General features: G+C 39.4%; 1 protein-coding gene across 4 annotated transcripts in view; it reads left to right on the forward strand.

Annotated features, from left to right (window-relative positions):
• Positions 1–16,726, forward strand: part of lingo2 (leucine rich repeat and Ig domain containing 2) — a 247,894-nt gene extending 231,168 nt beyond the window's left edge. For all 4 annotated transcript variants that reach the window (XM_074649223.1, XM_074649224.1, XM_074649221.1 and 1 more), the window contains one exon: positions 13,767–16,726. In XM_074649223.1, the coding sequence (XP_074505324.1) occupies positions 13,779–15,620 (1,842 nt within the window). In that variant the 5' untranslated portion in view covers positions 13,767–13,778 and the 3' untranslated portion in view covers positions 15,621–16,726. The remainder of the gene's footprint in view (positions 1–13,766) is intronic.
• Positions 16,727–16,935: the final 209 nt, after the last annotated feature.

Genomic DNA, 16,935 nt, shown 5'->3' on the forward strand with positions numbered 1-16,935 from the left:
AGACACACCTGGTGGAGATCTGGTGCACTTTTCTAATTTGTAAAAGTCATCTTTAAAAAGTATACAGTAAATACTCTGTTTTATAAAGCATTATGATTTATTTTTGTAGGTTTTAGTAAATTATCCTACATATATGTATAGGGTGGTAAACTAATTTAAATACAAAACTGTTCTCAAGATTTAAAAGTAATTCAAAGTCAAATCAATTTAATTTATAGAGCCCAAAAAATATATTTACCTCAATGAGTTTACAATCTTTACAATGGGCAGTATGACGGCTCTCATCCTTAGATCCTCAATCTGAGGATGAAAAAAAAAACATACCAAAAAAATTCTTCCTAGACGGACACAACATACAATTTATGTTGTATATACACAGTAGACATAAATCAATGAAACTATTATATGGAGGTAAAGAATGACACTGTAAACTGTACTGGAAATCAGTTTGATGGTTAAAAATTGCCAAGCACAGATTGTCAATACCAGCACTGTATAATCCTTTGAACCTTTGCCGATAATCTTTTTTGTTTCTTAAAGAATAGTGTGAACATACAATAGATCCATTGGAGTCAGTCAATACACCATTACCTTTCCCCTGACTTTGTTTGAAATGAACGTGAACAGCATGATGCACCATAAATGCGAAATAATCATACATGTGTCTTTGAAGCCTAAATATTTATTCTTTTCTCTCACCTTACACCGGACAATGACTGTAAGAGAGAGAAAAATATGCAAGCAGATATGGAGGGCTGATATTAGGGACTACATAAGGCTACATTGTCTTTTCCGAGGCGCTACAAGCTGCAGAATTGAAAGGAGTTTAATGGCATTGAGCTGCGAGGTCAGAGGCCAGATCTCTTGATTGGGTGAGGAGAGAGAAAACCAAAGAGGAGGGAGAGAGGGGGGAAGACAAAGAGGGAGACACAGAGGAACAAGCACCACACGCGCAGAAAATAATAGCACCAAGAGAATGAGATTTAAAACAAGAAGTTGTGAGTCCATTTTGATTTAGAGGAAGAGATGGAGACATGTCTCGCAGATATTTGTACAAGATTTCCTGCCAAGTGTGTCGAGACACTGTTGGGACGTCACGGAGATGCATGGGTATGTTGGAGCTGCATGTGTTCCTTTTAGCTAATGTCATGAATAATTTCTGTAATTTCTGTGTTGTCTGTAATTTTGGGCAGAAAAATCCTTCTTGCCTAGTGGTCTCTCATGGGTGTGCTGAACACATTGTGTGCAGAATGATGCTTAATACACAAAAGACAACACTGGTTAATGAATAGTTAAAGCTTGTGTATCATGCTCTGAATTAATAGTCATGTTTATATCCGTATCTGAGATGTTTGCAGTGTCTCACTGTGATGCTGAAAAGCATCCTCTGAGCTCAGTGCTTGGTTTAAGCTGATGCACTTTTGGCAATAGGAAGCATGATGCTTTCATTATGCTGCAGTAATACTGTTTGTTGTTTTCAGAATTTTTGCTACAGGCATGTACGCAGACAGCAGTACATGTCTTCCTTTATTATGGCGGATTGTTGATATGGTTGCCTTGTTTTGTTTTACCATGCAGCACTGTGTTTTTTGTCTCAGGCTGTATATGGTATATTTAGTTTTTATGGAAATGTTTAGTTGTGAATGTAGGCCAGAATGAGGTGTGTGGGTGGAGGGGTAAAGGGGTTTGCCAACCACCTTTCCCTGTGGTTGAGTCATAGTACCACTCAGACCTGATGTAGGCTGTCCAGACGTGATGGGGTGGAGGAGGTAGGGGCGACAAGAAGCGAATTCACAAGAGCTCTCGGGAGCCCACACAGTGTGTTAACGGCTGCTGCAGATGCATTTTAATCAGTCCACACAATTTATCTCACAAGGCTTTTCGGTTCAAAGGCAGAGAGGGAAGAAATTCACTCGAGGTTCTGCTTACCCTTTTAAAAATGCTCTTTAGACATGAGGCGGAATAAAAATACAGTCTAGGTCAGTGAAACTATAAGAGATCAGTGACAGAATTTTGAGGCAGTCTTGCTGGTTATGCAAGTTTATGATGAAGTCATTAAAGGAAAGAGAAGATTAAGGAAAGGAGACTAAAGGAGCTTCAGCTTTCCTCATTTCCTGTCCTGACTCTTATCCTTTCTTTACCTGTTAACTGGCAGCAGTCTGCCGTGACTTAAGGAGCAGTTCTTTAACACCCGCAGCGCCCAGGTTCAAGTCTCTTTGTTGGCGTGCGTGCACACACACTGCTGGTTGTACCCATGAGCAAAACACAGCAGCCCTCGCAGCTTCAGGGGTGCTGTTGTGGGCTAATCTCTCTGTGGAGGCAGCAGGTGGAAAAAAGAAAATCCCTCCAGGCATCACTGACTTCTCACTGTGGCATTGCCTGAAATGTGAAATGAAAAATGTCAAACCTGATTCTGCACTGCGTGTTAGTTGTACATTGAAACATCATATTTCTTATTGTAGTTAAGTCCCAATCATTGGTGGTTTGTTATTATAACTAATCAATAATATACGTGCATTCATCCATGTGAATGCCTGAAAAATGCTGGTATGACTGGGACTCTGGTCTCCGGTGCAGTTATTGATTTTTGCAGATGAGAGTGGCATAGTGAGCTATATGTTCCATTTACTGTTTGTGTTACAGGATATATGTTACATATGTACTATAGACATTAGTGGTGGTTGTGGTCCATGTGCAGATGGTGAAAGATCTGCTTTCATCATCTAATACTGCTGGGTAGTATCATGATTAATGAGTGTGGGGATTTTGCTGTCCGTACTGAGGTGGAATATTAATATGTTCTGGGTATTTAAAACAACAGATGTTTATCAGCTGCATGTCATATTAGGGATGATAGAGGTGTCTATGTGGATTGATAACAGGTGAATGTGTACGATTTAAATCAATTATTGTAAATTATAACATTAAGCAGCACAGCTGACAGTAGAACTAATGTTTTTTAGAGCCTGTTCAGAGCTGGATTTTTGAGGCCCATACTGATAGTGATACTCAAGAGTAAAGACATCTGATAACCATCCATCAGTCGATATCATTTTTTTTACATTAACCCTCATCCTAACAAGCTATTTAACATAAAAGGACTACCGACTGGGCCAATAATGATATACAGTATCTGCAGGGTCATGTTCTAATGTTAGTCCAGTCTTAATCTTTAACAAAGCAAATACCTAATCATTTCAGACAGTTTTGAAAGCATAAACAAAATGTACTGTAAAATACCTGACATGGGATCAGTTAAAAGTCAATACAGATGAGTAGTCTGTCTCTCTTTTATCTTTTAAGAACCAGTCCAATGTTTCACATCTTTAATATATCCTTTGGGCCATTCACATGACTATTTGGACTATTTTTCCCTTGTTAATGTGAGATTGAGTATCTGTCCTGAATGTCCCAGCCATAGTGAAGGAACAGAGACTTCCCACTGGAGAGCAGTCTGACCTGCTTAAGTGGTGCTATAAAGCACAATAACATCACCTCAATATCAATATAAAGGTGCATTAATGTTTATATTGTATGAGTCTAATGGGAATGTTCTCACATAGCCAGACCTATCTACACAGCGCTGTGTCAGCGCTAAAGAAAGGTAAGGGTATAGGGGGGAAAACATGCTCTGGCTTGTTTGTATTTCTTTAAACCAATCACAATTGCCGTGGGCGGCACTAAGCAGAGGATGCAGCGACAGTGCGCTTGTAAAATAGAAATACGTGGCCAATGGCAGACGTATAACCACAGGCTACATCCGGTGAGTCAGACTAAATGGGAAGAGTGGGTGTCATTTTAACTTAGAAAAATACACTGCAATAAAACTCTTATACACAACACATTGCTCTCTAATGAACTGACAAATTGGTTGATTTCTTTTTTTTCTTTTTCACTTGTCACTTTTGTAAATGTAATGAAACGACAACGCCCTGCTCCCCAGACCGCATTAAGTCCTCTTGTATTGTCTCTGTTGTATTTTTATCCTCATACATTTAATTACCAAGTTTTGTTACCTTTTTTTATTTATTTTTTACAAGCCCCTACTTCTCTCCAAAGTTCGGAATATTTAATAGGTATTAAACAAGAGATTAACTCTCTCCTCTTAGAGGCTTTCCTTGTGGGATGAATGGAGATCCGACTGTTTGATGCAGCCGTTTTGACTCCTTCCCAAACCAAGGGGTTATCAGACGCAGAAAAGAGCAAGTGACTCAATCTACCAAGTTTATCTCTAATTAACACGGATTAATTGAGCTTTGACTTCGCTCCGCAAGCCAAGCAGAAGGGCAATTTGTGCACAGAAGCCTATTATTGCCCCGAGGCTGTTGATCCTCACTGTTAAGGGCTCGAGGTCCCAAAACCCTCGATCATGTGACTATGATCGTGTTGCTCTTGCAGTGTGTTAATGAATTATACAGTCTGTCACTCTGAATCCAAATTATGAAAACAGCTGTGAAAATTACCAACAATATTTCTTATGCTACTGCTTCTACCGTGACAAGTACCGCCGTCTTCTCCTGTGAATTATTTGTGTTTGGAAAAATTGATGGGGGCTGAGTTGTGTAATCGTATCCAGGTCACATCCTGACGAGGCGTTCTGTTGCATGAGAAGTCAGATTGGCAGTGGTTTATTAAAGAAGTACAGTGTCATTTTGCATGTTGGCAGGCTCACCTTAAAGCCTCGCTGCCCTTTACAAAGATCCTCTCAATAATGGATAGGCCAAAGAACATCGCGGTCTCTTCCCTCTCATTATGATCCCATTTGATTACTCGCCGATGCTCTTTTGAAAAGGTGGGTTGATTGCGCACTCTGACTGTGAACTAACCTGCAAGTTAATAACATCTTTCCTTCAGGGAGGCATCATTATAAGATATAAGCCTCATTAAAACAAAATGATGATTTAATAACTTTCCCTTACAATGACCCTTATGAGGATGTACTGTTATTTTGTAGTTATCTGGGAAATTAGGACATCAAACACTGCGATTGCAAGTCCACTGCTGTTTCCAGAAAGCAAGAAATTAACTATCACTTGACCGCAAAAACTTAAATTTGCCCAGTAGAGATGATTATATACCGTGTAGTGCTTACACTGACAATGCAGAAGTCTGTGCGCATGTCAAAGTGGTGTTTTTTCTCTGACTTGAATGGATTTTAGGAATACTGTGTTTTTTTTTAACCTTCCTTTTTTGCACTTTCTGAAAGAGTCGCCTTTATTATTCGTTCGTCATTATAACCAATTACAGTACGATGAGTCGGACCCATAGACGGGAGGGCAGCCATGTCAGATGCTAATGTACAAGAGAGCTTGCTGTATAACTGCTGCACCCAGTATGTAGCACATTCTCTCCCTGCATGATTACACATAATGTTGCTTTCATTACGGCTTTATTCCTCACACATCCCCCGTTCCACTGTGGCTTTGCCCGAGCTTTGAAAGTTAATTTTCCTCCTTTTCCCTGCCTCTCGAAGTGGCTCTTCCTCCAGAGCTGTCTTCCAAGTCAAAATATAAAAATTTGACGCTTTGATTATGCTTTTTAAGGGGTGTCGATAATTGCCGGGTAAAGAAAGCAACTGTCTCCCACCATCCACCATAAACGCGGGGAGGCTTTTCTGTGTGAAGAGGAATCACATTATGTGCAATGATCAGTGCCTGGGGGCCACATCAAACACAGTCTGAAAACCTTTCCAGAGGAGATAGAGGCAGGCCAATTTCACAAGTGGCTTTTTATTGGTTGATTGCACAGAGGCCAAGTTATTATCTAAATCCTCAAACTACTTGGGCAAAATAAGAAGTGCCTTGTGAGCGTTCAGAGTGTGCAAAGTTACCCCTCAGATGAAAGCCAAAGCAAAATGTTTACAACCAATAGTTTGCCAGGATTACGGCTTAAGAGACTAAACAGAATGCAGCGGTTACAAAGTCGACCAGTGACAAACAGTGTCATTGCTAGTGCGGAAAAAAACGTATTATGCCAACTTTGATTTTCATGTTTTCACTTGAACTGACAGCTTATATAATCCTTTAACGGATGAACTGGTTTCATGCCCCTACAGCCCGCATTCAAACAAACTCAAAACACATGACTTTTTTTTTAAAAAGTACTTAAAGAGTGCCAATAAGTCAAATGCAGTTTAACTGTGGTTTCAAGACACACTTGCATCAGATCATATTAAGTCAGACTTTAAACCCTACATTGCAGTCTAACAAGCAGACCTCCTGTAAAGTGAGGTCTACCATTGAGTGATTTAATTCATCATTTTGCATAATTATATCTACTCTGTATTGGAGCTGTTGGGGTAATTAGTTGGTAAATAATTTGAAATCAAACATGGATAGTGGGTGTCCACTCTGCCCGGCAGGGGGAGAGACACTGATGAGCAAACTGACCCATGATTGCTTGATTCAATTTGCTCCAATTAAAATTACCATGTTTCTGTGGAGTTCCTGGCTGCTGTAATTCAGAGGAGCTTACATGGAAAATTACGCTTACTGTAAAACCACGGATGAATTCTGTCTGTACTGTATCTAAAATCACCATAGCTATGTATTCATCTGGTTACACTTTATTATAACCATCATTTATAAATGGTAAATTGATAGTTAATTAAACTTAGTTAAGAGTTATTTTACTGTTAACAAACAATGAAATGATAATTGATGTTTACTAATTACTAGTAATGCTATAATTGATGTTATTTTAACAGTTTATTGTTGTACAAATAATAACATTTTATATACTATATATAAGTATGTGCTGATGATTCCGAAATTATTTGTAAACCTTTAAGAAATTGTTTATTACATAGATAAACCAGATATTTGTAACACTTTGTTAATGGTAAATAATTGTTTTTTTAAGGCATCTATAAACATTGTTTGGATGGCTATTATAAAGTTGCAACTGATGATTATAACACCTCGTTAAATCGTTAATAAATACTTAGTAAACCATCTATAAACATTATTTAGATAGATAGCTAATACTTTATCTATGGTTAATAATTGGTTTATGGTCCATCTATCTATGTAATGTTCATAGATGTTTTATAAACGATTTCTTAAAGGTTTACAAATCATTTGGAAATCACTAACAGATAGTAATGTCATAATGTGTGCAACAATAAACTATATTAATTAATTAGTAATTGTTATCGTCGCTTATCAGCTATGATACACTATATCATGTATGAATTAATTATTTCATATTACACAAACTGATGGTACAATAACAGAAATGATAGCAGTACTAATAATTAGTGAACATTAGTAAACATCATTAATTATTATTTAATTGTTTGTTAACAGTAAAATAACTATTAACTAAGTTTAATTAACTATCAATTTACTATTTATAAATGATGGTTATTATAAAGTGTTACCTTTCATCCGTATTGCTGTTATTCTCTGTGCATGAATGTATGTATACTGTAAAAATGCAGTTAAGCTAAAGGCTGCAGCAGGATGTGAGCTCAAACTTGAGATCTTTATGGTTGATATTTCCCATAAAAGAGAATCAATGAATAAATAAATGTCAGACTTTCCTTTGTAAACAAGTTTCATGTCCAGACTGCTTCAGCATGAGATCACTATCTGTGGACTGCATTGTCACAACATTTTAGTGTTGTTTTATTGTTTTCAAATAACAAAATCGATCTTAAACACTTAGTACTTTTGTTTTTGTCATAAAGGACCTTTACAAGTAAACAAACCAGTTGTGATATTTACTGTGTTGCTTTCTTAGCTGTATTATTGCAAACACTTAAATGAGCCATAACCACAGTAATTTATCACCCTTTTAAAACGGAAATGTTACTGACTTAACCTTTAAATTTCACAATCACTTGTTTGTCACATGCTATTATCACCACCTTGCATACTGTAGGGTCTAAATGCTCTTCTTAAACAATTTTTTGTTATAATATATGTTCCTATTTTGGAAACTCTGCAGAAATATCACCATTCTGCACAATGAAGCTCAAACAGCCAAGTAAAGTAACAATAAGAAAAGCACATTTTTGATAATGATGAATTGTTGTCTAAGCAATGTGTGACACAAAATAGTACGTATCAATTATGGGAGGTACACACACAGGAAGAAGGTGAAAGAGTCATAGTGAGGTTGTGCGAAAGAAAGATAGCGAGACAGAGATTCAGCAATGACCCTGGGGAAGATATCAGTCGCCTGCCTGGGGAGCGATTGCAATCTCCTGTATACAGTAGCTCCACTCTCACCTCTCAAATTCTCTCTGATAAATCCTCTTGTAGTGTTCACTCACCTGGACACCAAGTCAAGAGTGTAGAGGTCAAAGCTACCCAAAGCTACAATAGTCTGATAAAAGATGGAGAAAATAAACCATGACTAACAGAGCATCCACGGATGTGTTTTGCCACTAAAGACAGACGTCATCCCTACTCATCCTCTCGCTAGTTAGCCCCGGGCTGTGTTGAAAAGTAAAGAGCGGCATCATGGGATGGAAGTGCCCTGCATGTTTTCAGCGATTCACATGGAGATGAGTTTGTGATGAGGGATAGAAAACTGCATGCGTATTAAAAATTAGCAAAGACAAATATGTTCTCATATCTTCGTCATAGCGGAGGAGCGAATCCTAATTTAATAGTCTGGAGTGTTATGTAAGTTTGAGATTCATATTGGGCCACTTGTGTACATATGCTCGGGATGATGGCATTGCGCTGGCGACCTCAGCACCCCTGCGAAATGGCTGTTCAGTGATTTATGCTGAGTCAGACACCATTAGCTGTTATCCTCCCCCTCTCAGGATCCAACCCTGCACTAATGTGGGTCAGGGGCCACATTATGGAAACACCTTCACTGTGCAGTCTTATCTCACTGTGCATTGCAGGATTTCTGCCGTCACAGGACTGTTACCTGAATGTCACTGGAAGTTTCCAGAATATTGAGATAAAATGGAGATGTTGGGGGAAAATTGTGAAAAAAAGGTCAATATTTTGATATTCATTGTATTCCAGGAGCTATTTATGACAAAGTTCAGAACTTGGTGGAGTTGACTTTGTAAAGTTATTTTTTAAAGCTTGGGGAGGTAACATTGGAAAAACCAGCAAGAGTCCACTAGATTAACAAAAATGATCCAACCAAAAAACCCAGAGTTGCCAACTCTTTTCCAATGAAAGTAGCTAGCAGCACTAGCTCCACACGTCCCTAAATCTAGCAAGAAAGTCGCCAAGTCGGCAACACCGACAGCCCGTCCTTTCAGGCCTCCCTCCAAAGCCACTCCCCCAAAATTATCATTACAAACATGGCTATTGTTAGTATCATTTAAAAAATCATGATGCTATTACCATTACCAGTACCCTTAAAGTGATACCAATACCAGTAGAGTACTTCATTCGATACCCATCATGTGAATGGAACCGCAGGCCACAGCGGTCATACAGCGGTAACCGCTGATAATGCCGTCCCCCCATCCACGATTGTGGGACCGTATTGTTGCTGAACCGTATCGGCCACCATCAGGTTCCCCTCCAAGTTAAAGGTTAGCTCTGTCAGCCCTTGTTGCCGTTGTTCGCGCTGTTAGCACCGTTAGTTGCTAGCCGTTGTCTCAGACATCTCCGTGTTCAGAGTTGCGTGCAGGGGGGCAATTCCGGCTGTATGGGTTGCAGCTGCTGCAGCAGTGAGCCAATCACACGTCGCAGTAAATCGAAGGACGCTTGCGGTGATTGGCTGCGAGCAAAACAGTCATCTTTTTCTAGATCTGGGTACAAAAAGGATTGATTGCAGGTATCGTTTGACTGGAGAAGTTTCCAACCTATTTGGTACTGGGTTGTTTTGGTCGATACCTTAAAGATATTGAGTATCAATACCCAGCCCCTAGTACTCACAGCTGTCAAGCTAGCAGCTTGTCGGAGACTACGGTAAGATGCAATGAGTCCACGGGCAGAGTACGCGCTGGTAGACGAGCTTGTGTTTCAAAAATACCTACTCACCCTAGCTTTAGCTGACTTGTGTGAGAGATGTTTCATTTTGTGTTGTGGCTGTGATGTACTACAGTCTACTGAGGTCTCTCTTTGTAGAGATACTGGTTGTCTTTGATTCTTCTATCTGATTGGTGAACATCAATGAACAAAGCATTGTTTTCGTCAGAAGAATGTATTCTTTCTGCTACCACACTCTGACGTTAATGGCACATTGTCTACATTGTGCCATTTATCCATATTAATAAGAGATGTTTACAGAAATGCGAGCTACACTGCTAAAAGGATTTTTCTTTCAAGGCTGAAAAGCCTTGGTAAAATCAAAAGTATTTCTGTTATAGAAAGTGTTATTTTTTTCTTGTATAACTATTGAAAACGTTAGGGCACAAAATGTACCATCCTTTGTTTTGTCTTTTCTTTTCAAGGGCACAAGCAGCACACAAGGTACATTCATTACATGTTGTTCACAGTCAAATTATCAGGGACGTATCAGACAATTGAAAAATAAGCAATGCACCCAGCAGTGAGATACACACACACACAATTATCCACCAAACATCAGCAGATAGTTGGCATTTTATTTGCAGAAGTTGCCCCGGAGCAGCTGCCTAATTCTGTGCAGCATTTGCTCCTGTTTGGGACACACTTGAGCTGGTGCTACTGATGATGCACTTGCATTATGGTTCTCTCATTCAGCGGTGCCCAGGTGAGGGGGTCACATCACTGGCTCACTCTTACTCTGATTACACTCTGTTACAAAGGCACCCAATCATTATACTGATTAGACACCCTCTGTACACTGAAGATAAGTATGGTTCATTTTGGGTTAACACAGACCACTGTATCAACCTTTTCATTGCCATTCTGTTGCTAGAGCAACAGCTTTGGTCCAAGTTTACTTCCTGTCAGCTACTGCATTTAACGAACGTTGCAACAGGAAATTAATATTTATGTTGACAAATATGCTCGAGCGCTCGTTGACGTAGTTATGTCATTAAATAGAGCTGGGAACTGGCTAGCGGTATTTTTAAGACGGAACGGAACATGGTGAAACAAAAACATATGATTGGTTGACGCTTCATTGCGTCATTGGAGCGCTGAAAGAAGTTCAACTGTATTTGTAGCGCGTCAAGCAGGGACAAGTGTCGGGCGTCGGTTTGTAGTTTCACGTCACCGGCTTCCATTGAAAATGACTTGTAGCCAGTTGATGTGTCGCTCGTAGTGTGAACACAACATAAGTATCTATGTCAAGGTTTGGTACTTAACAGTTTTAAATACTTTGATACTAAAGACACAATTTGTTAAGACCTTAAAGAATATTGATCCAGCCCTTCAAAATGTAATGCAGCAATCTTTGAAAATCAAAATGAAGGACATTCTCCCATATTGGTTCATAAAATGAAAGACCGCATTAACCAAAGCAATAACCGAAGCAATAACAGAGGTGTTTTGTGAAAACAGGCTCAGGCAATTAGGACGTTAGCATAAATGTTGAGCATAATATGGAAAGGTACTGCTTTCAATGCGGCGAGTAAGGATTTGCATTACCAATAAACTGCATCAGAGAGCTGTTGAACACTTAAACGGGCCAAGTCAGCAGCACTAGAGAGCCAGCCATATGGTGCCCACTAACCATAGCAATGAAGCTTTATAGCAAAGGGAAAGTAAAGACACCGAAAAGGAAAAACCTGCCAACACATGATATAGAAATGCCATGAATACATACAAATATTTTGTAGAAAAAACACATTAAACACAATGACACACATGAATACTGTAGAAAATCTGTGCATCACCATCAAGATACTTTATAACAGCATTTTTTAAGATCACATCAATGTGGTGCCTGCATTTTGGTAGAAAACAATGTTTTGAATTGGAATTGTAAATGCGTGAAAACGGTCGTATATCTGGTTTTATTGTTTGCATTGTTGCACTTCATTTGTGTGACTTTGAGCTTCAGATTTTCCTCATTTTGGCCATTTTGAGTTGCTTTCTTAGGTTTATATAATGTTTCTCTTTAGATGGGTATGCCATCATATTATCTGTGTACCACAATCTGTTAGCATATTAAAAGCCTGGGGAGAAATTCAGATTATTCTTCTCCTGGTTTAAATTTAGCACAGCCCATGACACACCAAATGGGGCAGGGATGGTTTGTAATCTTTGCAACCTCTCACTCGGTCTGTTTGTGGCAAGCTGTGCATTCAGTTCATATATCTGCTCATCTTAACGGTCTTATGTGATGTATATATGCGGGTACTTGTGTGATGTACGAATATGAGTAAGCCTATGGATGAAAAATCAGCATAGCAAATAGATTTAAGAAGGAGAGGGTTGTGTTTTAACCCTCTAAAGCCTGATACATTAAATAACTATTTTTTAGATTGAGGTGTTTGTCAAACCATTTGCCGGAATAGAAAAAAATATTATTTGGTTTGAATTTGCATATATATATATATATATTTTGTATCTTAAGTGATACAAAAGTGAGATAATATATATATGTGATATATACATGTATCCATGTACAAAAAAAGCTATATATTTCTCATCTAATTTATGTATACACATAGATCAGTTACAATAGAGTGGACCTATCACTTCTTTTGCTGTATTTTTGACTGTAAAAAGTAGAAATAAGAATTCCCTTTTTGTTAGTTTTTGCTGCATAATGATGTTTGCTTGTGCTTAAACACACTGTACTGTAGCAGTCACCCTGCACAAACACAGACTTGTTTTTATAAAGTGGATGTTGAAATGGATCAAGAGTGAAACATTGGCATGAAAATGGAGTAAAATTATTGATTTTTCTCTCATTTTTAAATTACTTACGAGGTGACATATCCATCAGGCTGACTTTCTTTTGCCATTAGATTTATTTGAATGGATATGGAGCAATTACCTGAATAATTGATTTTGTACATCCACCTTTTGTTTGCATAATGTTTGAATCAGTTTTTCTAAATTGGATTTGAAAATATCCAAAGTGAGACCTTTGTTTATTGGCTTGTGCGACCTTTGCGGCAATGCTTGTAATCAAAATCATAATATTCTTCTAACATTGAATGATGCCCTCCAACGGTGTTTTCTTGTTGATTGAGTTTGGTCACACTTGTCCATGAACTGCATAAAGAGCCAAGTATTTTGTTGATGATTGATTTCTTTCATTCTGCCAATTTAGCATGTTTGGAAATTGTTTCTTCTGGGGGATAATAATATCAGATGGAGAATATGCAACATGTTTATTCAGAGTCATCCTGATCTGTTTTTTTCTGGCTTAGATTTGCAGTAAACACTATTAAACCTATCTGAAGGGATACAAAGGGCTGCACATGCACAAGCTGCACTTTTTATTCCTTTAACAGTTAATTGGATTTTGGTGAAAATCAAAATAAGTACCAACGCTCACCAGGGAAGCCTTTTAACCAGCACTGTTGTGCCTTGATCAGTGTCCCGTGGGTGAGAGGAAAACAAAGACAGCAGACATATTCAACTGGAAAAAGCAAAAGAAAGATTTTCATTTCATTTAATTCAAACACTAAGAGATGCCCAACCAAAATATGGAGTCCAGTCCTGTACTTGAATAAGTAATTAGATGGGAAGAGGATGGCAGGATGGGATATTTGTGTGCAGCGAAGTCTATCCAATTTGTTGTTACACTATACATTACTAATAAAGGCACCTGAGGCTATTTTTCTCTAAACCAGTCTTGCCATATTATGTGTTATATTAACTAATTCAAAGCCAACACGAGGTCCATCCTGAGTGACTAACCTCTGTCTTTCTCTCTTTGTTCTCTCCTTCTTGCAGAACCGTGACAGAATGGTCGACTGTATGAGCAAAGTCATGCTGCACACGGTCGTCTCATGCTGGCAACCATTCCTGGGACTGGCCCTCGTGGCTGTCTTTGTGGGTTCCACCCTGGGATGCCCCTCGCGCTGCGAGTGTTCAGCGCAGACCAAGGCAGTTGTCTGTCACCGCAAGCGCATGCCCAGCATCCCGGACGGCATCCCGACCGAGACCAGGATCCTGGATCTGAGTAAGAACAAGCTAACAATGATCAACCCTGATGACTTTTTTGCCTTTCCTGGGCTTGAGGAACTTGACCTCAGTGGAAATATTATCAGTTATGTTGAGCCTGGAGCTTTTAACGCCCTGTTTACCATGCACTCGCTCAGTCTCAAGAGCAATCGTATCAAGCTCATTCCTCTGGGCGTCTTCACAGGCTTAACAAATCTTACCCAACTGGATATAAGTGACAACAAGATCGTCATCCTACTGGATTATATGTTCCAGGATTTGCACAATCTGAAGTTTTTGGAAGTGGGTGACAATGACCTGGTTTACATTTCTCACCGTGCATTCAGTGGACTTTTAAGCCTGGAGATGCTAACCTTAGAAAGGTGCAACCTTACAGTTGTACCCACTGAGGCCCTTTCCCACCTGCATAACCTGGTCAGCCTCCATCTACGATACCTCAGCATCAGCACTTTGCATCCTTACTCATTCAAAAAGCTGTTCCGGCTGCGGCATTTAGAAATTGATAATTGGCCTTCACTAGACCATGTCCCAGCCAATACCCTGCATGGCCTCAACCTGACCGCTCTGTTCATAACCAACACCAACCTGTCCTCCCTACCTTACCAAGCCCTGAAGCACCTGCCCTACCTGACACACCTCAACCTGTCCTTCAACCGCATCCGGCACATTGAAGGGGGGATGCTGATGGAACTGGTTCGGCTTCAAGAGCTCCATCTGTTTGGAGCTCAGCTGACCACCATTGAACCATATGCCTTCCAGGGCCTACGGGGGCTCAAAGTCCTCAATGTCTCTCACAACCGACTGGATACACTGGAGAAGGGTGTTTTTCAGTCTCCCGAGGCTCTGGAGGTTCTTCTGATTGACAACAACCCCTTGGTGTGCGACTGTCGTCTCATGTGGATCCTACAGAAAAGGCACTCCATCTTCTTTGGGGAATCGCAGCCCGAGTGCAGCACACCTGAAGGTATTCGTGGCAAGCCTTTTAAAGAGTTTAAGGAGTCTCTCCTCTCTTATTACGTGACGTGTACCAAGCCAAAAATTCGTGAGAATAAAACACAAACGATCACTGTGGATGAGGGCCAGCAGGCGATGTTGCGCTGCAGTGCTGAAGGAACACCGAGGCCCCTTGTGTCCTGGTTGTCCCCACATCGACGAGTTCTGACGAGTAGGAGCCATGGTAGAGTTACCGTCCACATTAATGGTACACTGGAGATCAAATCAGCAGAGGTGCAAGACGGCGGAGTGTACCTTTGCCTTGCCTCCAACAGTGCTGGGAATGACACCCGGATGACTTCATTGGCGGTGAAAAGTCTGGGATCACTGTATGCTAACAGGACCCAGTACTACACAGATCCTAGCAACACCACTGCCAACGGGACGGCCAGTGTGACCCTCGGTTTGGACCTAAAGACTATTTTAGTGTCAACTGCTATGGGTTGTTTCACATTCCTGGGAGTGGTCTTGTTTTGTTTCCTGCTCCTTTTCGTTTGGAGCAGAGGGAAAGGAAAACATAAAAACAACATAGATGTTGAATATGTGCCTCGGTCAAAGTCTAACGGCACTAACGTTGACTCGGCAGAGGGACAAGCTGGTCCTCGTCGTTTTAACATGAAAATGATGTGACTTCTTTTATAGATCCAAGATTCTGGATTGTGGAAATGCCCAAAGTACAATGTATTTTTTTGAAAATCAGACTACTGAACTTCCCACTGCTGCAGGAAGAGTGGTAGTGAAAATGTTTGGGGCATCATAACAAGATGAACAGTACCTTAAATCACTGGATCTTGACATAAAGCTTGGATACCGTGTTTCAAATACCGAAAGTCGTAGTAGGACATCCTCTTACGTAATTGTCACCTTCTTCAACATGGATGAGGAGTGAAAACTGTTGCCGCTATGGGGACCAGAAAGGAATAGGTGTCATTTATCAGCTTTTTGAAGTTTATATGCCCAAAAAAAGACGGCTTCAGTTTTGGGTTGGATCTACAGACTTGGCTGAACCGTGTACAGTACAAATTTGTATCTAAGCTATTAACCTACTTTGTTTAGTCTTGCGCCATGCTTATTCACTGAACAAATCAATGAAACAGACCATAATTTCCTATGTTCAATACTTTGCATATGTGTACCTAATGCTTCATTATGTACATGTATGTACATATTCATTCAAAAGAACTATTCATAGCAATATTCATGGGATGTATTAGCCAAAATTGATATACCCGATATGTTCAGCAAGAACATTCTTCAGACTTTTGAAGTTTCCATGGATTCAGGAAGGGCTTCTATGAGTGATTATCTGTCCTTGCTCCCCCAATTGACTCCTAGATATGAATAAATATATATTATTTATCAATGAAAAAAAGAAGAAAAAAGATTTTATTTATGAAAAATGTTGAGCATTTTACAAAAATCAGTCCTCAAACACTGTTCAGGATCTAACTCTTGGATCATCATAAACGGTGACCCAGTATTGGTCGAAGTACCTACATGAACCACCTTTTTGTCCTATTTTTGTCTCTTTTTATTACTTTAACTGTACCTTTGCTGGTTGGCAAAATACATGTGTCAATTTTACTACAGTGACATTTGCATAATTTTCCCCAGTAGGAAATTTGGACTTTGTTGTGGTAGTTCCTCATTTTGTTGTTGAATCATTTAGATTGTGAAAACTTCAAAGTAAAAGTTAAAAAAAAAATGTATGTGAAATAAATGAAGATGTATTTGTACCAATGAGTCTGACTAAATGACTAATACATAATGAATGCTTCTTTTCTTCAGCCTCTCTGATGGACATCACAGTTTGAGTATTGAGTAAACAAAGTTATTCTATTAACATTGCAACAATGATATAAGGAATTTGCACTTTATTCATGAATCTTAATCTTTAAGTTTACAGAAACACTGTTATTACTTACATATACCGTACTTAAAGGTC

The sequence above is a fragment of the Sebastes fasciatus genome, chromosome 10, assembly GCF_043250625.1.
Source record: "Sebastes fasciatus isolate fSebFas1 chromosome 10, fSebFas1.pri, whole genome shotgun sequence".
Lineage (NCBI taxonomy): Eukaryota > Metazoa > Chordata > Actinopteri > Perciformes > Sebastidae > Sebastes > Sebastes fasciatus.